General features: G+C 46.8%; 10 protein-coding genes across 11 annotated transcripts; 6 read left to right on the forward strand and 4 right to left on the reverse strand.

Moving 5' to 3' along the window:
* The first annotated feature begins 5 nt into the window (after nucleotides 1–5).
* CNL04050 (hypothetical protein) lies at nucleotides 6–1,789 on the forward strand. Its single transcript, XM_024658138.1, has 3 exons — nucleotides 6–171; nucleotides 223–1,016; nucleotides 1,071–1,789. The coding sequence occupies exons 1-3, from the start codon at nucleotides 110–112 to the stop codon at nucleotides 1,520–1,522; spliced, it is 1,308 nt and encodes a 435-aa protein (XP_024513816.1). The 5' UTR covers nucleotides 6–109; the 3' UTR covers nucleotides 1,523–1,789.
* A 193-nt stretch (nucleotides 1,790–1,982) lies between these two features.
* On the forward strand, nucleotides 1,983–4,088 carry CNL04060 (expressed protein). The gene is made up of 6 exons (XM_568207.2): nucleotides 1,983–2,130; nucleotides 2,209–2,251; nucleotides 2,318–2,402; nucleotides 2,462–2,589; nucleotides 2,644–2,744; nucleotides 2,798–4,088. The coding sequence occupies exons 1-6, from the start codon at nucleotides 2,083–2,085 to the stop codon at nucleotides 3,548–3,550; spliced, it is 1,158 nt and encodes a 385-aa protein (XP_568207.1). The 5' UTR covers nucleotides 1,983–2,082; the 3' UTR covers nucleotides 3,551–4,088.
* Nucleotides 4,089–4,571: 483 nt separating this feature from the next.
* CNL04070 (transcriptional regulator nrg2, putative) lies at nucleotides 4,572–7,473 on the reverse strand. Its single transcript, XM_567961.2, has 4 exons — nucleotides 7,125–7,473; nucleotides 6,203–6,314; nucleotides 5,674–6,113; nucleotides 4,572–5,603 (listed from the first exon to the last, which is right to left on the reverse strand). Exons 3-4 carry the CDS (start codon nucleotides 6,099–6,101, stop codon nucleotides 4,952–4,954), a joined length of 1,080 nt encoding a protein of 359 aa, XP_567961.1. The 5' UTR covers nucleotides 6,102–6,113; nucleotides 6,203–6,314; nucleotides 7,125–7,473; the 3' UTR covers nucleotides 4,572–4,951.
* A 604-nt stretch (nucleotides 7,474–8,077) lies between these two features.
* On the forward strand, nucleotides 8,078–9,028 carry CNL04080 (histone h2a variant, putative). The gene is made up of 5 exons (XM_567962.2): nucleotides 8,078–8,316; nucleotides 8,383–8,405; nucleotides 8,496–8,602; nucleotides 8,653–8,789; nucleotides 8,842–9,028. Exons 1-5 carry the CDS (start codon nucleotides 8,221–8,223, stop codon nucleotides 8,893–8,895), a joined length of 417 nt encoding a protein of 138 aa, XP_567962.1. The 5' UTR covers nucleotides 8,078–8,220; the 3' UTR covers nucleotides 8,896–9,028.
* Nucleotides 9,029–9,038: 10 nt separating this feature from the next.
* CNL04090 (phosphatidylinositol 3-kinase, putative) lies at nucleotides 9,039–15,377 on the reverse strand. Its single transcript, XM_024658139.1, is given in 30 exon segments — nucleotides 9,039–9,363; nucleotides 9,427–9,457; nucleotides 9,520–9,711; nucleotides 9,762–9,808; nucleotides 9,858–9,903; nucleotides 9,970–10,119; nucleotides 10,173–10,256; nucleotides 10,311–10,408; nucleotides 10,472–10,564; nucleotides 10,614–10,743; nucleotides 10,789–10,870; nucleotides 10,925–11,096; nucleotides 11,145–11,288; nucleotides 11,353–11,470; nucleotides 11,531–11,668; nucleotides 11,719–11,821; nucleotides 11,882–11,884; nucleotides 11,898–12,315; nucleotides 12,372–12,389; nucleotides 12,442–12,536; nucleotides 12,585–12,643; nucleotides 12,706–12,955; nucleotides 13,011–13,045; nucleotides 13,109–13,591; nucleotides 13,642–13,760; nucleotides 13,814–14,004; nucleotides 14,082–14,359; nucleotides 14,406–14,489; nucleotides 14,543–14,776; nucleotides 14,840–15,377. The coding sequence occupies 30 exon segments, from the start codon at nucleotides 15,248–15,250 to the stop codon at nucleotides 9,236–9,238; spliced, it is 4,434 nt and encodes a 1,477-aa protein (XP_024513817.1). The 5' UTR covers nucleotides 15,251–15,377; the 3' UTR covers nucleotides 9,039–9,235.
* A 116-nt stretch (nucleotides 15,378–15,493) lies between these two features.
* Nucleotides 15,494–16,987, forward strand: CNL04100 (conserved hypothetical protein). The gene is made up of 7 exons (XM_024658140.1): nucleotides 15,494–15,590; nucleotides 15,653–15,686; nucleotides 15,741–16,019; nucleotides 16,078–16,265; nucleotides 16,321–16,461; nucleotides 16,524–16,693; nucleotides 16,756–16,987. Exons 1-7 carry the CDS (start codon nucleotides 15,588–15,590, stop codon nucleotides 16,946–16,948), a joined length of 1,008 nt encoding a protein of 335 aa, XP_024513818.1. The 5' UTR covers nucleotides 15,494–15,587; the 3' UTR covers nucleotides 16,949–16,987.
* Nucleotides 16,966–18,940, reverse strand: CNL04110 (adenylate cyclase binding protein, putative). 2 transcript variants are annotated; one of them, XM_567966.2, is made up of 9 exons: nucleotides 18,874–18,940; nucleotides 18,814–18,827; nucleotides 18,510–18,760; nucleotides 18,235–18,471; nucleotides 18,112–18,161; nucleotides 17,954–18,059; nucleotides 17,582–17,914; nucleotides 17,403–17,526; nucleotides 16,966–17,348 (listed from the first exon to the last, which is right to left on the reverse strand). In XM_567966.2, exons 1-9 carry the CDS (start codon nucleotides 18,912–18,914, stop codon nucleotides 17,032–17,034), a joined length of 1,473 nt encoding a protein of 490 aa, XP_567966.1. In that variant the 5' UTR covers nucleotides 18,915–18,940; the 3' UTR covers nucleotides 16,966–17,031. The 2 variants fall into 2 exon arrangements, with proteins under 2 accessions (XP_567966.1, XP_567965.1); XM_567965.2 differs by having other exon boundaries at nucleotides 18,112–18,197.
* Nucleotides 18,941–19,099: 159 nt separating this feature from the next.
* CNL04120 (conserved hypothetical protein) lies at nucleotides 19,100–20,404 on the forward strand. Its single transcript, XM_024658141.1, has 8 exons — nucleotides 19,100–19,243; nucleotides 19,297–19,381; nucleotides 19,458–19,516; nucleotides 19,577–19,644; nucleotides 19,694–19,806; nucleotides 19,849–19,945; nucleotides 20,001–20,102; nucleotides 20,164–20,404. The coding sequence occupies exons 1-8, from the start codon at nucleotides 19,174–19,176 to the stop codon at nucleotides 20,227–20,229; spliced, it is 660 nt and encodes a 219-aa protein (XP_024513819.1). The 5' UTR covers nucleotides 19,100–19,173; the 3' UTR covers nucleotides 20,230–20,404.
* Nucleotides 20,368–23,267, reverse strand: CNL04130 (protein threonine/tyrosine kinase, putative). Its single transcript, XM_567968.2, has 13 exons — nucleotides 23,013–23,267; nucleotides 22,674–22,945; nucleotides 22,415–22,623; nucleotides 22,282–22,354; nucleotides 22,141–22,227; nucleotides 21,962–22,088; nucleotides 21,845–21,900; nucleotides 21,749–21,787; nucleotides 21,617–21,689; nucleotides 21,432–21,567; nucleotides 21,321–21,372; nucleotides 21,190–21,262; nucleotides 20,368–21,140 (listed from the first exon to the last, which is right to left on the reverse strand). The coding sequence occupies exons 1-13, from the start codon at nucleotides 23,149–23,151 to the stop codon at nucleotides 20,452–20,454; spliced, it is 2,025 nt and encodes a 674-aa protein (XP_567968.1). The 5' UTR covers nucleotides 23,152–23,267; the 3' UTR covers nucleotides 20,368–20,451.
* A 143-nt stretch (nucleotides 23,268–23,410) lies between these two features.
* CNL04140 (expressed protein) lies at nucleotides 23,411–25,449 on the forward strand. Its single transcript, XM_567969.2, has 4 exons — nucleotides 23,411–23,707; nucleotides 23,763–24,663; nucleotides 24,740–24,838; nucleotides 24,896–25,449. The coding sequence occupies exons 1-4, from the start codon at nucleotides 23,435–23,437 to the stop codon at nucleotides 25,177–25,179; spliced, it is 1,557 nt and encodes a 518-aa protein (XP_567969.1). The 5' UTR covers nucleotides 23,411–23,434; the 3' UTR covers nucleotides 25,180–25,449.
* Nucleotides 25,450–25,686: the final 237 nt, after the last annotated feature.

Consider the following 25,686-nt stretch of genomic DNA (forward strand, 5'->3'; position numbering starts at 1 on the left):
GTTGTTTTTGTTGTTCTTCTCGTTGCCGTCGGTGTTTTTTGTCACGAGCAAGCCATCATCCTCTTACGAGTTCCTCATTTACCCATCCACTCTATACAAACAAGCCATAATGGGCAAATGGCAACAATCAAAATATGATACTGAACTTGTATCAAAAATACTCAGGCTATTGTGCGTGCTACCACATTCACCTCAGTAGGCCCCAACTCACGCATCTTACAGCGAGGCGTCAGAGACAAGTCAGCACAGTTCAACAGCTCAAAGAAATCAAAGTAGAGAACCGCTTTCGGACAAGAAATTTTTGTCGTTCATAAAAAACCTCAATCCGGATAGTGCACTTGTTCAGCAATGCTTCAGTCAACTACTTCGTGCTGTACACTCTGAAGTCAAGGGCATGCGTCCTTCCGGTAGTGTTTCACCGCACAGTAACCCATTTGCAGTACCCAGTATCGGCCAACAGCTTTTTTCAGTACAGCCACAACCATTCGCACTCGAACTGACCGACATCGAAGTACCTTCTGCCAGCAGGTTTCCTTCACCAGAGCGGAGACATCGAATGGCCGTCAATCTGCCTCCACCTGTCTTTGATTCTTCCCGTCCTTGGCAATTCCAGTCCTTTAGCTCACAAAGCCGTCCGGAATACTCGAGAAATCATTCAGGCGTTTCCGACTCTGCTGCTTTGGCAGCACAACCCCAGCCGACCAGTCCGCAGCAAGAGTCTGTAGCGCCTCCGGCTTTGCGACAAAGTCCGCTGTCCAGCGCTAGCCGTTCGTGGCTGTCGCAGTACACACACTCTGCCCCCGCATCTGAACCTCGGCCTGTGAGACCGCTGCCTCTTCGATCAATCGGGAGCCGGCGACCATTGTCGTTTTCGCGGTCCACTCGTGATATCCTCAACAACGCCCCTCCGAGTACCTCGCCGCTCGTTCCGCTGGGAGATCGTTCGTCGAGTCTTTATCCACGAGCACAATCGTTGGTGGATGGTCCACGAAGTACTTTGACACCAAGTTCTAGCAGTCAGTCTTTTTTCGAGATTCGTCTACAGACTTTGTCTGATTCACTTGCTGCAGCTTTACGACGGCGCCGAATGCGTGATGAGCTTGGTAACGACAGTACCGAGGAGCGTTCTGCAAACCGTCAGAGAAGATTCGACCCTTCAAGTGAAATTCAACGTGTCTGGCAGGAGGAGAACAATCCGTGGAACGAAGCGGACCCTTCAGGAAGAGATACAAGGCGGGACGGCATCGTCTTTGATGCAGACGTGTATCTGACACAGGGCGCTGATTTCTTGGAATCAAGTCCTGAAGGCGCTTTTGGGGCTAGGGATGATGATGATTGGGTGACTGTTGTTCCTTCCGTGACTGTGCCTGACGAAATTCCGGGAGACGATGCGTGGTTTCTTCCCCCAGCAGGTCTTTCAACAAATGGGGTTCCCGAAGTCCAAGAAAGAAATCGTGATTCGCAAGAAACAACATCAGTCCTCTACCCATCTTCCCATCTGCCACTGAACGAAAATGAATGATTATTCCCGCAGTCCTGTTTACATTGCAAAGTCCTACCACCCTTCCCATTCTTGATTGTATGCTCGTTAATATGGACAGGCAGCATTCTGTCATTAGTATTGTCCTTGTGCATTATATCATGTTGTAATCAGCTGCCTATATTACGCGGTTACACGCATCACTGTATACATATAGTCATTAGCATTGTGCTCTAGAAGACCTACTTACTACTTTGTTTCATGCTGCCTTCTCGGTAGACCCTCGAGATGGATGTACTTTAAAGATGTCATTTACATGCACACAAAGTTTGGCGCTGGCATATGTCAGCGCTGATAATCAATGGGCAGTGGGCAGTATCGTAAAGGTCGGTAAAATACAAGAAGAAACAGTACGATAAAGGATAGCCTCCACTCTATCATTAAGAACGCGTCAACAGCTTCTTCTGCCTCCACTTTTGCAGTTTCGGAGGCGGACAGAAACTAAAAGAACACCAGTCACCCGTCCGTTCTTTCATCTTTTTGCGCAAACCTTTCAAACACATACCATACCAGGATCATTAATTCTGAACTGTCCGGGCACCATGGCAGTTCAAGTCGACATACCCAAATCAGAGGCGTCTCGCGCCGAGGTGTGTTCGAAGCCAACTTCCGGCCCTTTCCTACTGAAGACTTGTTTTGTATGTTCAACTGACAGACTTGATTCGTAGGGTAATACGGCTTTTAAAAAGGGCAAATGGGTTGAAGCTATCGGTACGATTTAACCCAATGCCCATGTCCAATCCACAAGGTACATTTACTTACTGTGGAATATTTCAGGGCACTACACCAACGCTGTCATCTACAACCCGGAAGATCCGGTAGCGTACTGCAACAGAGCTCAAGCGTTCCTCAAGTTAGAAAAGTGAGCTTAACTGTTACTCGCTTGATCATCAAACAATTATTGACTAGAATTGTCATCAGGTATCATGATGCTGAACGGGATTGTACATCTGCTCTCGCTTTACCCAAGGGTAAGAGCAATATCAAGGCGTTGTATAGAAGAGGTCTTGCTAGGAAAGGCCTGGAAAAGATTGAAGAGGCTCTCAGCGGTTCGTAATATCAGTTGATGAATAAGTGGCACTGACATAAGACATTGGAAACAGATATGGAGGAAGTGCTGCGATTAGATAAGAGTAATACGGCCGTCAAGCCAGAGTTGGAGGAGCTCCAGGAGATGAAGACTAAAATGGATCAAGAGAAGAAGGTAGCGCCCCTCTCCATTATGTCCAGCTCTAGATATGGCTGATTGCGCTACAGAAGCCCTCTCGACGACCCCTCACCCCTCCAATTTTGCCAAAACCCCTACCGAAAAAGTCCAGCAATCCACCAAAGTCGGAAGACGTATCTGATCTGACGAATCTTACTCAAGACCTTGGACTAAAGTCTACATCTTCTCGATCTCCGGAGGAGAAGAAAGAGAGTTCGTTCGCGGCTATACGTAAATCTCGCGATGGGAAGAAAATGTCTTTTGTAGGCGAAAGTACTTCTCAGCTATCAAAACAACCCCAAGATAAAGAAGCTGCTACAGACGCTGCTCTTTCCGCCATCTTTCCTCCATCGAAACCTCGTGTCACGTCCACCTCCGGATCCAAAAAGCCGGCAGCCTCAACAATCAACGTAAACTCTACACCAAGCACTTCAGCTTTACCCCCACTGCCCACTTCTTTGGATACCACTTCAACATCCCCTGGTGCCGGTCTGAGCTTACTCCGTTACTTTACGTCGTCACCCACCTACAACTTTTCACTCTTATCACTCTATCCAGCAGAAAATATACCAATAATCCTGGGTACATTGCTGGAACCCGATACCTTGGGTTTTCTGCTGCTTGCTTTGGACGAAGGTGCAAGTAAAGGAACCGAAACGGACAAAGAAAATGTCAAGAAGATTTTAGAAGGTCTGAGACAGACGAAGAGGTGGAAGATGAACATTGGAATGCTTAGTACGGATGAGAAAAAGGCAGGGGAGAATGCTTGGAAATCATGCGGAGGGATCGGTAGCTGGATATAATGACCATTTGCTCGTCAAACATGGTATGCAGTATGCCGGTAATGGGCTCGAACACGGACGTTATCCTTCCAAGCAATGTTGGGTGCTGCCACCCAGACCGTACTGATAGTGCAGCTGTAGGGATCTGCTAGCATCTACTTGGTTACCCTCGTAAGAATGTGAGCACCGCATCATATGCCAGAACAGTTTTTTACGCCGTGCTCATCGAGAAGGCATGCACACGCTCCGGAAGAATGAAGGAGGAGCGAAAGGCTATTTTTATATTGCCAATCGATAAAAATTACATATAGAGATCCGACATAAACAGCAGGACTCCGCAATCGTTCCCATGATGGGGTTGGCTACTTGAGATTTTCAGAGATGGATCGTCTCTTTTGCCCGGCACGACCAGCTGGAAGGGACTTGAATTGGTCTGTATTACAACTTATAGCGGCAACAATCCTCAGATCTCGAGGAGCAGCTTTCGGATGCCATGGTATGCATTAGTAGGTTGATATATACTTTCTGCAGATAAAAAATCCGAGATCAGGAACTGGATGCTTGTAGTAGTTATCTGTTATGTCTGTCCATCTGTCACCTGAACACTGATGCACTATTTTATATATAGTTACCTGAGTTAGCTTGTTCCGCCTGCGACCTGAGACCTGAACCTCGCCTGAAGGGACGAGATGGGATGGGAAGATCAGTAACTGGACCCTGAAACCCAAGATAAGAAGACGATAAGACAACTTGAAAGAAGGAACGGCCCTGTGATTCTGCATGATGCTTCTGTCTGCGGTGACAACTCACCGATCATAACAATCTTTTACATGCATGATTGTCATTCCTATACCGCTTAATAGTTTGCGACAGCGGTTGGATCAATCCACATTCATAATGTGGTGGTGGGCATTCCGCGGCGAACACCGCGGGTTTTTGAGTAACATCCTCCCTGCTACTATTTATGGACTGCGTCGTTAGGGCTTTTCAAGTTTTAAGACTGCTTCCCTTTGTAAACCTCGCAGATAAAGAAATGGCCGGTATGCATCCAATATGTTGTCTTTGCGCATCATGAAAAGCTAAGTATGGTACAAGTGACGCTCAGCAAGAAAAAAAAAATCAGCCAAAGACTTGACTTCCTCTATTCTTCTTCGGTTCGCCATTCACAATAACACTTGTCCGACTTTAGCAACGAAAAGCACCTGATCCGACAGAATCATGAGAAAATGGAGTTCATTGGTAGATCCCTTCTGTCAGAAGGGGCAACAGCAAGTAGCTCTCATCATTGCATGATATCGTATCGTAAAGAAACTGTCTAATAAATCTGATTTCAATGTGGAAAGTGAGCTTTGACAATATGTGGGAAGTTAACTAGTACTGGGACAAGATTGGCACTGATGATAAGGCTGAAGACGTATATAGCTATCTACGCGCGTGCCCATAAGCACCCGAGGTCGGGCTCCGCCCACCGTAGGCGGAAGCCGAAAGTCCGTAAGACCCTTCCCTCGAGTGCGCAGCAAAGCTGCTTTGCATGGGGCTGTACATGTGTTGGCTATGTTCAGGGGCGATACTAGGAGAATATAGGCTGTGGTGCGAGTATGGCCCAGAGGGATAAGGCATGCCACCTGTGGGATACCTATACGGGGGTTGCTGATGGACGCTGGGGTAAGAGGCGTAAGTGGGTGTGTAAGGCTGAGAAAAGAAGGATTGCTGGTGTGCAGGAGGTAAAGAGCCAGCAGCAGAGTGTCCATTGACAGGAGATGGTACGCGACTGGATGTGGCAGATTGAGGCTGAGTCATAGCTACCCCCGGGGGAAGAGGGTATGGAGGAGGATAGCCATGCTGCTGGTCGTACATGTAGGCAGCGTACGGGTTAGGACCTGGATTGGTGGCATACGGTGAAGGGAAATGGCTAGCAGTCGCTGAAGTGGGCGTGCCGGTCGCACTTTTTGACTTCCGTGGTTGTCGAGAGGAAGAGGATTTCAACCCCGCTGCCTCCATCGCAGCGTTCACCGCCGCCCGAGCCGCTGAACCAGACCCTCGACGGAGGGTAGGAGACAGATGGGTTCGGTAGCTAAGAGTTAATGAATGATCAGCGACGATAAGATAGACAGGAACTGTCCTATGCGGTGATTTCAACGTACTGTTGCTGCAAATTATCTTGCCGACTGGTTCTTGTCTCGCATCCAGGAAAAGGACACTTGAACGCTTTCACACCAGTGTGAATCCTATGATGTCTCTGTAGATGTCCTCCAGTAGTAAACCCTCTCTGGCAGATAGGGCACACGTGCGGTTTCGCCTTTCCCTCCGCTGGTCCTGTGGCGCCATTCTTCCCCTTTGATGACTGGGATGGTTGACCTGCTACGGCAGAATGATCACTCATTGAGTCCTCCGTCTTGATCGAATTGATTGATAGATCTCCGGTAAACGGGTGGGAACCATTTGCGGCGTCAGGAAGAGAAGGGGCAGGATTGGGCATGCGAGGAGGCTCGTTGGGGGGAAGAGACGCGGGGTGGTGAGGGTACGACGAGGGTAGATGTTGGCTTTGGTGAGGTGATGCTTCTGTAGACATTTTGAAAAAAACCTGACAATAAAACACAATGGAAAAAGTAAAAATTTACAGTGTAAGCAACTGTGGCTCAGAAAGAGAAGAAATTGATTTTCCACACTCACGATTCAGCTTTGATAATAGAATGAAGACCTGTAGTGGTGCCTGTTACTCCATAAAAAAGTTGTGCGAAATGCGACACTGATTTTGGTTTATGCACACGTCACACGTCACCACCTGCAGAATGGTCGACATGCAGTATGGTCGGTGATGAGTGGCGGCGCGAGGGGTGATAGTGTCCGTCGCAGAGACAGGGAAACCGAGTAACAACATTGGGTAAACCAGTACGATGAGCGCATCCATTGAATACGGGAGAGTCACATATTCATTTGACATGAATAATTCAAACGATAGTTGATGGGGTGGTGTTGTTGGACGAGGGCGATGGCGAAACAGGTCATGGCAAGGAGAGCAAAGACGGATGATGCGGCAAAGCGACGCGTGGAAGCAATGATGGTGAAAGCATGCAGTCAGCTTCGGCCCTTGGAGCAATGAAATGATATCGACACAGCGAAGAGCGGAAACGGGATAGTACGATTGATAAGAGTAGTGGGCAGGCACCTCCGATTGGGCGCTACCTGGTATTTGACAGCCCCGCACGTAGGGCAGCAGGATTGCCTCACCATGCAACGGATCACGGAAACAAATAGACGTGGTGAGACAGCACCCTGGGGCAGCATGGAGGCAAAGGATAGGGTGTGTGGAGTTGCCGTCTGTGCGGCAGATCAGGGGAGACAGGGGCAGAGGATTATGACGGATCGGCAAGCAAAGGAAGGATGTAAATAACCCTTTCCAACACATTGCAAAGCCATCCATATCTTATCTTCTCCTGGCAACTCCCATACGCCATCCGGACCACTTGGATGCTCCACCGCACCAGAATGGCAGTTTGCATAGCAGCCACCACACCGCACTGGCCCATCACATCACCAAGACGGTTGGTTTTCTGCGCTCCACGTCTTCGAAACCAAAGGACGCTCGACTTACAGTAATCCTAATATTTTTTTCGGCCAGAGATCAAAATGCTCCTGTGGCCTCAACGAGTGATATTGGGGTATAATTGTCGAAAGTTAAGAACGATGAACAAACAGAGTTACGTGTGTCTGTTAACCTCTGGCTTTTTTCCGCTCTTCTAAACCCAGCACACGCGTCCCCTATTGGTTGGCGTTCTGAGGTCAACTTTGAAGGTCTATATAATGCCCTTATGCTTGATAATAGCACCTTGAGTGTCGACAGGTGGTTATTATGCGGAATGGTGTATGTACAAGTAACCAGCAACAATCGTATGTAGATATGTCAAAAGACGAAAAGGGTCAAAAAGATATCAATCAAGGGCTCAGAAGGGGATTTGCTAAGGGAATTAAGGAAGAAATTAGGGCCTTATTAGGGATTGGTGCGTCGGTGGTGCCGTATGGTGCCGTGGTCGGCGAATAAAATTGTGGGGACCATAATTTTACAGATTTCATCGTCTTCGGGCGGGAATCGTTTCGATATTCGGTATTCGGTGCGTGCGGTCGGCTCCACCCTGTTTGTCCTTTTCTAAAATTTGACATGATCATATGTAGCTGTTATGCTGAGGCAGAACCCAACAATCAATACGCACCATGTACTGAAGACCAGCCATCTGTGCAGCAAAGATACAGCACTTAGCGTAGAGTCAAGCAGGTAGACTTTAAGCAAGACATCTAAAAGGCGAGGTAGTCGTCCCATGTCCTGTTTCATATGACGACTGTGTCCGGACATCAACTCTTTCCAATTATTGTTCGGCGCAGCATCTAGTTGCAATGTGATTGCGTAAGCAAACCCCAAAAAGGCGGAAATGATGACGTCCCGAAATTTATTTATTTTCAAGTCACGTGATCCACCCTACATTTGCTGGATCCAAAGAAAAATTAAGAATAAAATTATTTATTTTTACTTTTGATCCATTTTAAAGCGATAAACAAAACACAAACGTAACAACTGGCAGCCGCGCCCACATCCGAGATCTTCCAGTCTCCGCTCTATTCGTTCGTCTATCACTCACTGTCATCATCGCCGCTTCCCTTATACCATCACATTTGTGTGTCAAAACAATATAATTATGTCTTCTAAAGTTGGTGGCGGTAAAGGTGGAAAGTCCAAGACTTCCTCAGAAGCCAAGGTTTTGACCACCAGGTCATCCAAAGCTGGGCTACAGGTGAGTTATTTCATCGGGTTGGTGACCATATATACGCATATGCTAATATTATACCTCTCTGAATAGTTTCCTGTGGGCCGTATCCACCGGTGAGTCATTTACGACGCGTGTTTGAAGTTCCTCTTGATGTTTCCCATCATACCAGTCGCGCCAATGGTACTGACAGCAACCTGCCATAGATTCTTGAGAAACAAGAACGCCAATAACGTTCGTATTGGCGCTAAGGCAGCTGTTTATGTGGCATCCATCATGGAATACCTGACTGCCGAGGTTCTTGAGCTCGCCGGTAAGTTTTATTTGAGCCATATGCTCTCGAGAGCTAATTGACTTTGTCAGGTAACGCTGCCAAAGACCTCCGCGTGAAACGTATTACTCCTCGACACCTGCAACTTGCCATCCGTGGAGACGAAGAGCTTGATCTACTTATTCGAGCTACCATTGCAGGTGGTGGTGTTTTGCCGCATATCCATAAGGTAAGCGATCACACTCACTTTGGAATCCCAGTGATACTAACCCATTTCGCAGTCTCTTGTCGCGAAGAACGCCCCCCTCAAGAAGCCGAAGGCTCTCGATGCTTAGTATTTGCACTGTTTCATATTTTATATCTTCGATTTGATGTTCGCTAGCCAGCCATCTGATATCTTTTTCGAACAGAGATGTGCTGAGGTTTTTACAGTAGTTTTGGAGAATGTATTAATAATGATATCACGATTTGTTAGCGCTGCAAGAAGGTTATTCATGCGATCGTCCTTCTACTACAATGGTATTTACTTCATGATTGAGATAGCAAAATACACAAGATCTTTCCCCTGATCCTGTAGCTCACACCACCGATTAGACTATGTCATATGCTATAATTATAGCATTCTGGCGCTCGTGTCGGGATTATTGCTAGTATTGAAACAAAGGGTTCAGTCAACTACCAATGTGGGATCCATCCAAGCACGTAGCCTTGAGACAGATTCTGTAGATTGGTAGCTTCTTTGATCAACTCCTGTACCTGCTTGCTGACACTGAATGGCTGTTCAGAGTTAGTGTTGTGAAGACCTGTGGCAAATGCCATATGTTTTCAGTTAGATTATATATTGCTGAAAGCCAATCTCCACTAACCGACTAGTTTTCGTTCTATCTGAGTAAGTACCTAAACCGATTCACCAATTCATTAGCACAAGGTGCCGTTTGAAGTCTGAGAAAATGTCTTACTTGCAGCGCCTTACTGTTCGTCATTTCAGTACTGGAAACTCTTGCCATATACGAGTCAGTGCGAAGGCAAGTGGATGTCAACGAGTTATCCAGTTGCTCATAGGGGAGCGAATCTTCTTGTATCGACAGATCTTTGGTCTCGCCCTGTTGTGATTGAGTGCCCTGGGAAGAATCTTTCTGTCCAGCTTTGGACTACGTAAAGCTTTGTTAACTTTTGATGGCCATTAAATGGACTGATTTACCTTTAACCCTTCCAAAGAGGCTCCAACTTTGGGAGCTTCGCGAAGAACTATATCATCCATCAACTTTGCCTACTCCTCGAAAAAGATTTTGTTTACCAGCTTCTTCTAATCTGGTCGTACCTGAGGGGTTGTTCTGACTCGACTATTGCAAATTAATCCATGGCCCTAAACATATCGAGTAGAAATGTTATAAAAACGCTGTACTTACTGTCCACGAAAGCAAAGGGTCATACAAGAAAGCTTCCAACATTGCAAGTAATGTGCTCCTACTGCCACGCAAAACGTCCATTGTTATGAAAGAAGCTTGTTTGAATGTTCCCGCTGACCCAGGTGTTTCCAAATCCCCTTGCGATGCAAGCTAAGATTAGGAAAAGCAGTTAGTCTTGTTTGATTTCATGGAGAAAACCTTACTTCAAATGCATTAGTCATCATTCGGGTGAGACGGAATGGTACCTTTTCAGGCAAGAAGGATCTCTCTTGAGCAACATTGAATAGCTGTGATACTGTTAATCATCGTCTGCGCTAGTATACTGCGGGAATGTTACCTACATCACCAAAATCGATATGAAGTGCGCCCCATGTTAGCTGATCAACCAAAATATTGCTCCCATGCCTGTCGCCCAATCCAATGATATATCCAACAAAACCTAATTGGGTAGCAAATGAGTAAAGCCTTGCTACTGTTGCTGGAAAAGGGCCGGAAGGCTCACTTGCAACTCCAACTGTTCTAGCAAAGTTGGTCCTCCTTTTGATCCAGATATCAGCACTTGGGCTTCTCTGCCACAAGACATCTTTGATATCACCTTGCATTGGAGATTAGTTATAATAAAAAAGGATTGCATGATTGCTCACTTTGATTCGAATGAGAAAGAGCTGCTTTGAGCCGCTGGACTTTTATAAGTAACGGCAGTTTGTCATATTTGCCCATCTCAGCTGTTGCATCCAGTTTTGGATTATTAGGATTAAACACATCTGGATCATACTACTGGTCATAAGCCTCTGCTGCACGCCATTAGACTTCACTCACCCCTAATAGCGAGCCCAGCTCCCGGTTAGTAAGTGCATTTCGTTTGTGCTTGTCTCGATTTGCTTGAATCATCGATTGCAGCCTGTTATTAACCTGGGTTACTCAGGTCTACTAGTATATCAAGCCAAAGACTCACTGTTGAGTGTTGGATACCCAGCTGACAAGACCTGCCGACGGCGAAAGAGGTACTACTTCGTAAGGCAAAAGATGCAAATTTCGGCTAAAGGCATCTGAACGATGATTTAGAAGAGTATTGATGAGATTGAATAATTGCATAATACGTTCGTCACCTCGAAGATCTTCGTTACCTTCTGAAAGATTAGCTGGATGTATCTGGCGTAAATGGTCACACATACCCTTCAGCAGGAACGTGTGATCAGAAAGATATGACTGAATGAGAAGTTTTCGAGGAAGCTGCTTTGAGGAAAGAATGTGGACTACCGGTTGAAAGCCGTCGATGAATGCTTGGTCGTCAAGCTTGATATGTGGGTCATAGAGCCCTGATATAGCATGTTTAGAGCAGGTTCAACAATTAAGGGAAATGGAGAATTGTATGTAACCTACCAGGTACTGTTAAAATGCAGTCTCGCAAACTGAGAAGCCGAGGAGCAGTGCTTGCTAAGTGAAGTTTCATGCCTGGTAATCTCCATTGATTCAGCTGTGCTTCAATCTCTCCATAAAGCTTCATCCCTGTATATTAGCATCTCGTGATTCTTATTGTCTGCTTGAATAAAATTCTTACTCGATACAACGTGCTGTATGCGTTGTTAACAAGATTGAGCTGTCTGCTTGAATTGTACCGGATCAGGGTCTTGTCGACCAGGTGTAGTTGTTCGCCATATTGCAAAACAAACTGATGCTCATCTGGAGTCTCCGGGTTCTGATTCGAGGATTAGAAAAACGCCGCACCCTTGGGTTACCTAGACGTACTGTTAACATTCTGAGATCTTCTTCCCAAATCTCTGGGATATCTTGCCACTTTATCTCCATGAGGTCCTGCCTGGGGAGAAAACCATCAATAATACCCCTCCATCTGATCAGCACATCATTATCGTTAGTCCTCTTAATCAACAATTTGAACAGATTGAGAAACTTGCTTTTCCAACCACGATATAGAAGTGCGGATCAACTCTCTTCCAACTAATTCGGCTTGATCAACTAAACGAGTGCCATCGGCCATGGTGCAGATATAATCCATAATAACCCTCGCCGCCTCTTGGTGTTCTACTTTGCGAGTTTGAGTAGCAGTCAAGAGAGGCCAAATAACAGCATGCGGGTAATGAGAGGATATAGTTCTTAATAGCTTAATCAATGTACACTGGAGATCTTTTTGAGGGGTACCTAGACGAGCAATGAGCTGCGGGATAGCGGATAACCAGGGTTCAACATCGGTTATGTTGAGTTGATTCTCCACTTCCACAAGCACGGCTTGACTCTCCCCAAATCTGAACCAAAGCGTGACTAATCGCAAGAGTGCTTTAATAATGAACTCTGGGCTTTCCTTGGTACGTGCGGCTTGGAACAAGCCTATACAGAACGATATTAGAGCTCGAGACATACTGTTTCCCATGTGACAGACTTACCTCTCAGCGCCGGGACGACTGAGTTGCTGGATGTAAGTTTGGGGACTTCTGGAGATATGAATGTACTTACTATAGCTACCTACCGCCACCCCATCATACCTTGAGAATCCGTTACTCTCAAACAGTGTAACAGACCGTTCAGCGAGAGAAAATGCTGCCTCATGCCTACACAATTCAACTTAGTTTCTGAGGTGTGCAATAATCAAAGCTTACCAGGAAACATCTAGCTTTGCCGCTAAAGACGTATACATGAGAACTGTGGATTCTCGATCCTTCACTTGCGTCAGTCATGTGAGAGGAATAGATGATGGATCAGAGAGTTATATATATATACCTGTAGCCATTCAGACCCCTGCAAAACAGACGTCCATTCTCCTAGACGGTAGTAGCGTCTGGCAATTACCTTTCGTTCAAGCGTACTAAGATTTTCAGTTTTGGAGAGAGGCTGCAAACCGAGAGCAGATGCTTCAAGCTCATGTTTGTTGACGTTGATATATTCAAGATATCGACGCGTGTGAATGTAAAGCCTTTCTAAAGCATCTTCCATTCCATTCTGGTCGTGTCTTTGAAATACATCTTTCCATCTTGATTCAGCCGATATTAGCAAAGTTTTGATGGACTCTGGTGAGGGCTACTTACTGAAATCTCAATTTCGTATATTCCACTTTGCAACCCTAGATGAGCGTGGTTGACCAATTGAGCATAAAGCTTGGCTAATCAATCATCTTTTTACTTACTGGAAGGGTTACCTCTGGAGTTATACGCTTAATTATGGATCGAGCAGCTTCATGCATTCCTGCACTTTCGCATAGTTTTGCAGTCTTGAGAAAGCAATCCTGCAGCTCAAAAGTTTTTGGTGAGCACGCAAGTGTCCATATTTCAAGGCGCTTCAACCACGAATTAGCATCGGCATGGCTCCGTTTGAAACGTGTTTTCCAAGTGGCAAGAATGGTTGGGCGTAGCTCCGGTTGAGACTTATACTGAATCGCCTCCTGTAATTCAACCAAGAACTCTGTTTTGGCTAAACTCTTCAGCGCGACTTGCAGCCCAGCTCCCAATTGCATCTGTAGCTCATCGTAAGAGAGACTTTGAGCTTTGTTGATGTGATGGAAGGCCGAAGCATACTGTTCATTGTGTACATCGATGATAGCCTTGTACAAAGATTTACTTGTGCCTCTGGGATGAAACGCAAGGTGATCTGCCATTGTATCAAAATCTCCCTGAAGATATCGTCAGAGAGGTTTCTGACAGCTAATATAGGATATCTTACCATATGCCATGCAGCTGCGGTTGCCCAGTGCGCCGTGTTTCGTCGTTCATTGTCATCAAGACCTTCAAAGAAGTTCTGAGCCAAGTCATAGCCTTTTTGATAATTCCCAAGGGCATGGTCTGACGATACATGCGGTCAATGTAAATCAGTGCAGGACTGAGATCCTACTCACAGCAGATCATTCGCAGGTTGAATGAAGAATACATAGTAGCTTGTTGATTTTTGTCGATTTTGTCTTGAGCGCTGAGAGCCTGCTGCCAGTGACTGAGTGAGGTAATCCACATCGGTTGAGGCTCAATATTCCAATCATTCTCCAACCATAACAAGGTACTCCATGCGGCATCATAGCCCCCAGTTCCGACTCTATATGTCCATATAGTCAGTGCATGCAATTAAGCAGTTTTTCAATGGCTGGTTTTGTAAGATCGGACTACACTTACCTGATATTAGCTTCTACAAGGTTAGATATGCTTTCCGGAGTAGGAAGTGCTTCTGCTTGTTGCTCAATGTACCACAAGATCACCCCAGGCAGTGTCTGATTCAGACCGCCGTGGAAGCATTGTAAGGCACACATTTTTGCAGCCTCAAAGACTTTGGGACTAAAATAAGGCGTTGTATCTTTCGTGCAAAAGGCCAGAAGATCCAAGAACATGATCAAAATTTCTTTGTTCACAGTCTTGTCTGACAACAGAGAGACTATCGCTTCATCAACGACCGCCTGGGACATAACATGAGTAGTAATCTTTTTAATACGGGAAGCCTACCTTGAACGCAGCATCATCCTCTAGCTGCAGGTAACACTTGGCAAAGGCCGTCTGGAATAGTTCCGCGTTGATAAGCGGCCCCAACTAGAATAAGAACCATCAGAAGACGAATTGTACAGGAAATGATATTACACTACTCTAGACGTGACAGTCATTTCGGGGATGTTACTGGCCTCTAGGGTTGCCTGATACAGATTGTGAAGCCAAAGTGAAGGACTATCATTGGGAGAAGAAAGAAGCGTATTTGTCCATGTGTGCTGAACACTTCGTGGCTTTGGTGGTAAGTTGTGTGCAAGAATTTCAGACAATAAGGGGTGCTGTGGCGGCTCTTGCGTAGACAAATCTCGGGCCAATTCAGTTCGATTGTCACGCTGAAAACATGTTACTCATGTGCAATTCTCGAGGCGGATGCCTTAGTAGTATTACGAACACACCTGGTTAGGGGCATCACTACCGATAGCATTGTTTTTGCTATCCCAAACTTTGATACCGAGACAGTTCACAACTAAAATCAACTCTTCCGTTCCAGCAAGGTTAGCAACTTTTGCGAGAGAGCGAAGAGGCTTAATGAGGCAGCTTTTCATGGGCTCAAGTGTGTCCGCGGCTTCAATAAGCAGTCTGAGGGACTCCAATATAATTCCTTCCGATCTTGTCACCTCCAAACCCTTCAATAACAGAGGAAGCCATATCGAAGATGTGTGCGGTAGCGCATGACGAAGTTTTGCTGAAGATAGTAGTCGGAGGCCCTCGAGCCACACTGTTTCATCGTCGGGAGAAGTGATCAAAGCCTGACATATTAGAGGGACGGTCCGATGGAGGATGCGGTGTTGGATGTTCCCAGACATGACTGTGTCGGTATAGGGCGCACGCAGCCTTAAAGCGGGAACGGTGGACGACTTGAGATACGATTATCATGATATGTAATATATCTGACAGGGTCAAACGAGTAGCGATCACTCCTTTCTATGGGATATAAAGGAAGAGCTTTGATTGAGAATGGCGACATTCGCTTCGACATAAAGCTCGCGTCGCCCGGCATGGAGCTGAGTTGGTTCTCATCCCAACTCCTCATGACGTAAGTACTTTTCGTACTTAGCACAAGTATAGTAGTATACATCTGACGCTCGTACGTATAACTATTCGTATGGTCAGCTTCAAGGCCAAACCACTCCTAAACTCAACATGGTAAGATTCGCTTTTGCCCCATCCATTGTGCAATAGCTCGCTTACTATTGCGCTCACTCTAGTCCTTGGCGTATCTTGAACAAGATACAACGCAAGGTATCTTTTCTTGTCCTCGTTTATACTCTCTGCAGGCAACTAACTCCTCATTAGCTCTCGCTGATTCCATATGGAACGTCAGCTGGAACACGGCCAACCAGCTCGTTACAGCGTCTGCTGATGGCCATATCCGAGTGTGGGATGTTGAAGAGTTGAGACAACCGGTCCACGATATTGATTCACATCCTCTTGCGATTACGTCTTTGTCAGTGGCCGATAAAAAGGCTTTAGCTTCCAGTCTGGATGGCACTATAGTACTGGTAGATACCGTGAATGGGGAACAACTAGGCAAAGTTAATTCAGGACGGGTGAAAGTATCGGCGGAAGGACCAGGTGAGCCACGTTCTGGTTGCAGTGAGCACGCGTTTTTTGAGCTCATACATGCCGATAGAAATCCCTGCTTTTGCCTGTTCTCTGCATCCTCAAAGTGCTTGCTGGGCGTGGTCAGGGCGCTCCTCTAAAGTTGTCATCCGAACGATGGTCTCCGACGACGCCGACCCCACCACACAAGGACCACTTGGCGGGGAAAGTAGCATTATGGACGGTGGAAAAGGGAAATTTGGTATGGACTTGCAATTTGTAAGGTTCCAGGGCCTTATGTACCCCTGACATACAGTGGATAACCTTCCTGTAGTCCCCTGATGGTCGCTCACTTGCCCTTGCTACCGATCAAGGTCAGGTTGTGGTTTTCGACACCGAAACGCGAGCTACTATTGCAACCTACACTTCACATAACAAGGCCGTCAGAACCATTGGCTGGTCTCCTGATTCCCAAGTAGGTGGATATGATAAATATACAATTCATACAAGAATAAAAGTGACGCTTGGATCTTCTAGTGGCTATACTCTGGTTCTGACGACCATCTGATTGTCCTCTATGACGCCCGAGCTGGCTCCCAATCCGGAGCTGGTGGCAAGGGTGAAGGGGCAGTGGCTATGATGCAAGGTCATCAAAGCTGGGTACTCAGCGTTGCGCCATCACCTGATGGTAGACTCTTGGGTAGCGGGTGAGTAAAAAAAAGCCGGTCAGTAAAACAAAAGTGTTATACACTGATGCGATCGTCCCTAGTGGCGCGGATCATCTTATCAAACTTTGGGATATTGGACAGCGAACCTGTGTTTCGACGTCATCGAGCAATGCGGACGTCTGGGGATTTGCGTGGCAGCCTGAAGGAGCCGGCACCCTTCCCCCTGGGAAGCAATTTGCAGTGGCTGGAGATGATAAGGTCGTTACGCTTTATAGAGCTGCAGGAGCTGTATAGAGCAACTGAGAGAATACCAACATGCATTTTATATTTCAGAACCATTCATTGACGAACTCTCCTTCTTTCTTTCTTCCTTCTATCTATCCTGAGTGCTCTACAATCTCTGTGACGAGTTTTCCGTCGACTACCCTTGACTTCATCTGTTCAGGCACAGGCCTTTCGACGAAATCGCCATCTTCGCCGGTAGGAACAGAAATGTTGATGCTACTGGACTTGCTGGTAATGATTTCGATCACTTCCATGCAATCCTTTGAGAGATACACCTGGCCGGAGTCAGTGGTGTCGACTTGGATGGTGGGAATGGAGCCGATGATCTGGACTTCAAATGAGGGGGACGAAGTGATAGAGAAAGAGGATACGGCAGAGTCTAGGACGACAGAGGTCTTCTTACATCCGGCTGCAAGTTGTATCAGCTATATGCATATGCGCTAGGAGCATTGGCTATACTTACCCATGGTCACAGCGTTGATTTTGCCGGAGATCTGAACCACAGAGTTGACGCAACCAAAGATGTGAACAGTGTGGTGAAGTTCAGTGTTGTCAATTTTAATAGACCTATTGTCCTCTTGGTTTTCCTGTTATACGTCAGCCACAAAACGAGATTATGAAAGGCCAAAAAAAAAGACGAACAATGATCCATTTATTCCCATCTTCAAGCTCGACCTTGGCAGGCTTCTTTGCAGGCTTCGCGCCCGGCTTGGGCTTGAGAGGCGGGCCCTTCTTTCCATTGTCAGGGACAATGCTGGCGGAACGAAGTGAGGGGTTCTTATGTGTCATTTGGGAACTATCGACCTTTCGCAATCCAGAAGTGGCGGCGCCACCACGATTCAAATCAGCCAAAAGGGCAGCAGCTCCAGAAGCAGCGGGAGTAGAAGCAGCCTGTGCTGAGCTAGAAGGAGGTGGAGGAGGTGGGGGAGGAGCAGATGTTGATGTCTTGGGTATAGAAGAGGGGGCTGGGGAACCCTGTGAGAGTTAGCGACGCTCGGAATAAGCAGATCTTACCTTAGGGTTCCAGACTACACCAGTAACATGCCATTCCTTAACATAGGATTCAAGGGCAGCAATCAACGCAATGAATGACTTGGCCCAGGCAACTACCGATGTATTCCTAAAACGGCCATCAGCTCATTGTACCATTAGCTGATTTTCAATCTGCTGACGTTTCTTTGTACTGCTTGATCACGCGGTCGGACCAGAATTGAGCGGCGTTCTTCATCTCATGAATGTAAGGGGCAGGTGTAGGTTCCTGGACATTAGCTTCCAAGACAACAAATACAACTCACCATCTGTACCCAGCCCCAAGCGGGGACACCTTCTCCCAATACATTAAAGCAGACACCCCACTCGCGACCTTCTTTGGATCGACTGAGCTTGTCTTTCGTCTCCATGACCGCTTCAATGGCCTTTCCCTGAGGTTCCAGCAATGGCGCCAGTGCATTAGGAGCAGAGGGCTTTGCGTGATTTGACGCAAATTGGAGGAAAGATAACTGCGCTTCACATAGGAGGCCTATGAGAGCCGACTGCAAGTCAGTAGCCATCTATGGGCAATTTGACTCACGTGTTCAGCTACCAAGCCTCCCACTTCCTTGGATTTCGAGAGGAAGTCATTGAGAGCACCGTTAACGATTTCGTCCTGATAGACCTTGGAGGCCGGGGACAGAGTGGGCTGAGTCATTTCTGCGGATTTGGGAGTCTCCGGCGCAGGTGGAGCAACGCCCGTCGGAGTATCAGGAGTGGGGGCAGGCGACTTGACAGAGCTGCCGTGAGATGTCTGCGTGACTGCGATGTCTTCCAGACGACTTGTGACAGCTAGAAGGGGATGAGTGAAGGTGAGAGGGAAGCGGACGAGGACTACTACCTACCCTCCAAGCGCTTGCTAGAGGGACGTGAGACGGGGCTGTGGGCACGGGCTGGGGACTTACAGGATTGTGCTGATCGAGTGTATGCCCTGGGATGTGGCCATGGTGGAGCAATGAGCAGCGGTGGCAGTCCAAGTACAGCCACTCGCGAACACATACGTACGTAGTGAGACCAACAGCGCAGACTGACGTCGGGCACCCCATGCGTTACGTAACCCATATTTCGTTTGTCTTCGACAACAACAAACCCAGTGGCCAAGCTTCGCCTAAAACCTTTTCGCAAGTCACTCGCTGCTACATAAAGTGCACCTTTACTTGCCCAAACTGTTGTTCAGCCGGTCCCACATCTTTTAACGTCCAGCCATGTCCATACCTACGCCGAATATCGCTCATTTCACAGAGTCCGATTATGAACACATCTACGAACCTGCAGGTAAAGTAGCTCGCTCTCTCTCACAGCTGGACACCGGTGACGACCCGTCTTAGAGGACTCTTTTATCCTTCTAGATGCCCTTGAATTAGATGCCGAAGATTTGCTTCGAATGAATCCATCTGTCTGCGTTGAAATAGGGTCAGCAGTCTCCAAACTACCAATCATTCTAGAGGGCACTAAAGCACTGACTGATTTGCTGCTTGAATTTCTGAAGAGCTGGTTCCGGGGTCGTTTCAGCATTCATGTCCAATTTGCTCGGTCACGAAAACAGCTGTACGTACATTGTATGTCGCTTACACATTGAGACTACCATTGACCCCTGAAAATGCATAGTCGTCATATCCACTGACATAAATCCGCACGCATGTCAAGCAACCATTAGAACCGGAACGGCGAACAACGTTCATCCATCATTGTTGTCACCGTTCAGTAGCTGACTATCGATGGTAGACAATTTTGGATCCAATACGATGTAATCTTGTGGACCCTCTTCTTCCTCGGCTATCCGAAAAGGTCGACGTACTTCTGTTTAATCCGCCATATGTCCCTACAGATAACCAGGAGTGAGCAGTGATGTGAGATGTTCATGCTAACTTGGGTCACAGGCTACAAATGACTCAGGAGTCGCGTGATATTGGCGGAGCCTGGGCTGGTGGTGCCGATGGTATGGCCATCACAAACATTTTATTACAGCAGCTTCCGGTCAGGCATGTCGTATTTCCGTGTGTTCAAACAGCTGATGCAAAGCACGTGTCAGAGTCTTCTGTCTCGGGGCGGCCGTCTCTATCTCGTTGCGATACATCAAAATAATACCAAGGATATTAATGCGCGCATGTTATCGCTTGGGTTGCAATCACAAGTATGTATGATTTTATTTTACCTGCCGATGAGACACAATCCAAGGCTCATTTGTTACAAAGGAAATCATCAAACGACGAGCTGGTAGGGAACTATTGTCTGTCTTGAGGATTTCTAAACCTATATAATGGAGCATTATGTGACAGGTTGATGATTTCAAACGAAAAAAATGATAAAAATGTTTTCTAGGGCTGGACCAGCTTAATTCTGCGTTGCCCCATGATGCTGAAGATTATTTTTCTTTTGGCCAATGCTAATATCACAAAGGGCATCGTAAAACGGAGTAGCATGCACTTCTCGCAGAATCCGACGTAAAAAGTCACTTTATACTCTACTAACGATAAACGCCTCTATTGAAGGCGCATAGATTTTCGGGGGCGTCTAGCCAATACAATATCGTCTTTTCCATCCTCCTTTACACTATCGACCGCCGAGTCCATCATAACGGATGCGTCAATGTTCTCATTTACTGGGGCGTTATTTGTCCTATCAATACTCTCCGAACCTTCACCTTCCGAGTCAATGCTATTAGCCCTCTTTTCATCTTCTAGCTTGCGTTTTTGTTGTTTTGAAAGAGATGTGGGTGATGTCGACGTAGGAGCAGACGGCGAAACGGCGTTGACCGGGTTACCAGCAACACATGGAGAGACAAGTGATACTGGGGTGTTGATGCCTATTGCAGCGCTTGTTTGTTTGATGCTTGCCTTTTTAGAGGGTATATTGCATATTTCTGGAGTATTGAGATGCAATTTGGTCATCGGTTGAGAGAAATCGTCTGACCCCTCAAAACCACTTTTTAACCTTGTGCTAGAGACCGTGGCGGGCCTCTGCCAGTTTGCGCTTCCAGGACCATAGTTAAAGTCAGGTTGTAATGAATCGAAAGATTGGATGGACCACATAGAATCACCGCCAAGACCCATGCGTTGCGACTCAATTGGCTGCGAAGAGGGCTCAGAAAGCCATTCATGATCCAAGGCTTGGGCCATCGTCATGCGCTTGGCGGGATCTTTGTCCAAGAGCCTCAAAATGAAATCGATTGCTGGGCCATATCAACAAATGCGGAAGTCGAAAAAAAAAAGGGAACTTACCTTGCTGGCTCACGTTTCGCTGCTCCAACAGGGACACATCAGGTGGTTGAGTAAAACGGGCTCGAATCCGTTGCTTAACATATGATTAGCGTCTCAGAGAACTAGAACCCAAAATCCAGATCGGTACATACCTCCACAGGAAGTTTGCTATCTTCGTCAAATGGTAAAGCCTTGGTCATCATGCTGCAAACAAAACTGTCAGATGATAGTAAATAAATAGCGTGGTAATGACAATGAATTACCTATAAACTATTATGCCGACAGACCAGGAGTCCACCACGTTTTCGTATCCTGGTTGCTGCTCTGTTTGCATGACAATCTCCGGAGCCAAATACTGCGGGGTTCCGACCATGGATACAAGCATAGTGTTTGTGTGGACTAACATCATATTTAGCTCATCACAAAACCCACTAGAAATGGCACGCACTCATCTTAGCCAAGCCAAAATCTGCAATTTTGACGATTCGAGCACCTTCATGTTCTTTTGTCAAAAGAATATTCTGCAATTGCGTTTGTTTGGTATCATGGGCATCGTATGGGCACATGGGATGAAACTTACCTCTGGCTTCAAGTCTCTATGAGTGATGCCTTTTGAATGCTAGCAATTGTTGAGCTTGGGTCACATGGACAAGATCGATTTCAGTATGATACTCACTGTGTAGGCCATTGCACGGCAGATCTGAACTGTGAGTTCAGCAGCGTGTTGCTCAGCTAGCAATTCTCAATTAGACGATAGTTCAAACCAAAAATAAAGTACTGGTAAAGCACGCACGGAGACCGCCTTGCTCTTCTGGCCAGTCCATGATGTAATCCAAAAGATCACCTCCATCTACATACTCCAGAACAAGACAGATATGTTGAGGGTCTTCGTACCAGTCAATCAGCCGACATATGTTTTCCTATGAGTTCCATGAGCATCATGATTGGAAAAATAATGGTTCTATCACCTACGTGCTCCAGACTTCTAGTGATATTGATTTCTCGGTGAAACAGCTGAAGAGTCTTGTCGTTGCCGGCAAAGCGATGTTTGACGATTTGCTACGCTTTGTCAGACTCTAGATATGACGATGAAGGTGTCATGTTTTTTCTCACTTTGATGGCTCGCATATTCCCCGTTTCTACGTCCACAGCTTTGTGAACTTCCGCAAACGTCCCTTTCCCCAAGCTGGATCGATTTATGAGTATCAGCTTAGAATCCCCCAGAAACGCAATCCCCACGACTTACCGATCGAGTAATTGATATTTCTCGTAAACCTGGCCTACAGGTTCGAGATCGCCACTATTGCTTGAGGCTTGCCCATTCTTTAATCTCTTGCCCCCAACAGAACGATATATATATCGAACGTCGTGATAGTCAAGAGTGCCCGCATGACCTAGTGATATCTCATCGCCATGCCGTAAAAGGCGCCTGGTGTTGATACGAGCGCCATTAACCTGCGCGGTTTAGTCTACCAGTAAGTTGCTGTAATTTAAGAACAACCCACAAATGTCCCGTTACTGCTCTTCAAATCTTCTACCCATACTTCGGGCTCACCCTCTCCTTCTTTCCATGCCCTGGCGGTGTCATTAGACGGTTCCAGATTCTTTGCATTTTGCATCCCGAGAGTAAAGCGACAGTGTGTGTTGGAGACTCTCTTTTCGGGGAGTATAACATCATTTCCAAGAGTATACGGTCCTCTTCCCAGCTGAATATAGGGCTTGCTCCAGGGCACTTTTAGGATCCCGCGGTCCGAGTGGGTGGAGATGAAGATCGCCCCTGAAAGTATTGAACAGATCAAGGAAACGATATCAGTCAATGGTCGATAATGACTACTTTCACTTACAGTATTTTCTGCGTGGCTCGACCTGACTGCTGATGAACGCCTGTGTGTTTTGAGTTTGGCTATACGCCGGCTGGGACAGCTGGGTGGGCTCAAAGACATCGTCACTGTGTGGGGGCTGTTGGGAAGGAGTTTGCGACATTGCAAGGGTACGCAGGGACGTGGGGTGAAAGGTGCGGAGATGGCCCGATTCCAGCCCCTGTGGAGGTGAGTTGGGAGGCGGGGTGGCAGAAGTGGGTGGAGAGCAGCCTGAACACCACTGAGGAACGCGCCGAAATGGCCATTGCACTACAGCGCGTCGCCTTTGAAGAAAGTGGAGGTATGTGTTACGTAAAATACCCACGACATCGTTGTGTTACTCTGCGAATTGAATAGCAGCTACGTTCCCACGTACTGTATCACCCAATCCCTTGATCTGCTTCACCATGTCAGACAACCAGCATCTGCAAGGCCAATCTAGTGTCCCAGAAACGCCCGCAAATACGTCAGAAGTTGATACATCGGGCGCGCCGGCCGCAGCAAGCAGCGTCGGGCCCGCTTCGAGCGAGGGGACAGATCAACAGGACCCTGTCGTGTCGACTTCTTCTTCAAAAGTACAAGATATACTACAGCAAAGCATCAATCGCGACAACTTTCAGGAAGAAGTTGGACAGGTGATGGGCACCATAAACAGTTGGTGGGGGGGCGTCAAGAAACAAGTACGATCCCATCCTACTCAGTAGTGTCTATTGTGCTGATCAAGTCCATGTCTAGTCCGTGTCTACTTTGGCGACTTTAAAGGCCGATATAGATAAAACAGTGACCCAAGCCCAAGCTGACTTTGAATACCTCAAGGCAGCTAAAATTGAAGTGGTACGCAAAGACGCCACTTCCGAGCCCACTAGAGTGTCAGCCAAGGAGGATCAAGATATCAGTGCAGATACTTTGAAAGAAGAACCGATAAGTGTCCAAAACGATCAGGACAAGGGAAAAGGGAAAGAAACGGCACAGTCATCGGCAACGAATCAGACGAGCCCCCCTGCTTTCTTTACGAAACTCGCTTCTTCAACTAGTCAACTTCAGCAATCACTCCTATCCGCTGTACAGTTTACACTCGATGCCACAACTGCCAACTCGGCACTGTCCAATCCAAATGCCTTCCGTCAGCAACTTGTGGATAATCTACGCCTGGCCTCCGCTCGAGAGAACTTGCAGCTTTCAGTCAAACAAGCTGAAAAACTGGCTGAAGAATATCTGCGCAAAGGAGACCAGTGGGTCAAAGGTGCTGAGAAGTGGATGGAAGAGGCTGTTAAAGTCGTACCTCCAGAGGGAGAAGAGACTCACGTGGTCAACATCGGCTGGGATGGCGGAGATTGGTACTCCTTTTCAACTTCTGATAATACCCCTCTGCACATATCAACGATTGACAATGGTGCCCCTGGTCCCTCAGCTGCTGGTACCCAGGTCAAGGTTCTGGCCAGCTCTCGTAAGGATGCACTTTTGAAGCGCCTTCGAGAAGATAAGCAACTTTTGTTGGTTGATCCTGAAGGTGAAGGGGAAACTGAGAAAAGGAAAGCAGAGTTCCGTGACTGGGTTAAGACACAATGGGAAGCACAAAAGACAAATGGGCGACTGGAGGATGAGGGTCTTGTGGGTCATATTAGGATGGAGCTTGGTAAGTGACTTCCATGTTGGGATCCCTGAGAATATGATACTTATATAAATGTCTTCTTACCCACTACTCTCATCAGTGCCTGAGTACCTCACAGATGAGCAATTCTGGCAACGTTATCTATTCCACAAACATATGATTGAAGAGGAAGAGCAGAAGAGGAAACTGCTCTTGCAAAGTGAGTGAGCAGTATTCCTGTCATGCTCCTGTTGCTAATTTTTTTTTCTTTGGGTAGCTTCTCAACAAGACCAGTCAGATGATTTCAACTGGGATGATGAGCCTGAAGAAACTACCCCCCTGGGTGATGGGCAGGCATCCCATGGTGTAGTCACCCCTAAGGTCAGCCCAGTTGGCAAACTACCTAGTTCAGTGTTCAGTCACTCAAAGGCAAAACTTGCTACTTTGGACTCAACAAGCCCACATGACTCGGAGGAGAGCTATGACCTAGTCAGTGATCAGGGAGGGAAGACTGCCAGGGCTGCCCCTCCTGTGGGAGATGATGATTCTGACTGGGAGTGACAATGATTAGTTCTGCCACTTGTTATTTGTTGTTGTATATACTAGCCAAACCAAGCTCATGTCAAATATTTTACAGATAGGAAAAGACTATGATAAAAAAAGTTTCAGATAGAACTGATCCCTTGGATGTTTTTTGGGTTTCCTAGCTGAAGATGCAGACATGGTAACAATTTACTTGCTCATGAGACTGAAACTTATGCTTTCAGAATATTGCAATCTGTGTAAGAGGTAGGACATGTCTTAAATGGCCCACACCCTTTTTAGGACCCATAAAGCTGTTTGCATATGAAGGGATGGTTTTCCCTCAACCAGAAATGTGATGGGGCCTGGGGAGATTGGCATCATGCATGATATGTTCTGCCATCATTGATGGTTGTAAGGATGTAGAGGGACAAGATGTAAGGGCAGAGCCCTCACCACCAATTGTTTTCAATCATGGTAGGATTTATTCCTATGCATTGTTTGGATGACATTTGGTAGGTGTAATTTGATGCCGAGGTGCAGCAG

The sequence above is a fragment of the Cryptococcus neoformans genome (assembly GCF_000091045.1).
Source record: "Cryptococcus neoformans var. neoformans JEC21 chromosome 12 sequence".
Lineage (NCBI taxonomy): Eukaryota > Fungi > Basidiomycota > Tremellomycetes > Tremellales > Cryptococcaceae > Cryptococcus > Cryptococcus deneoformans.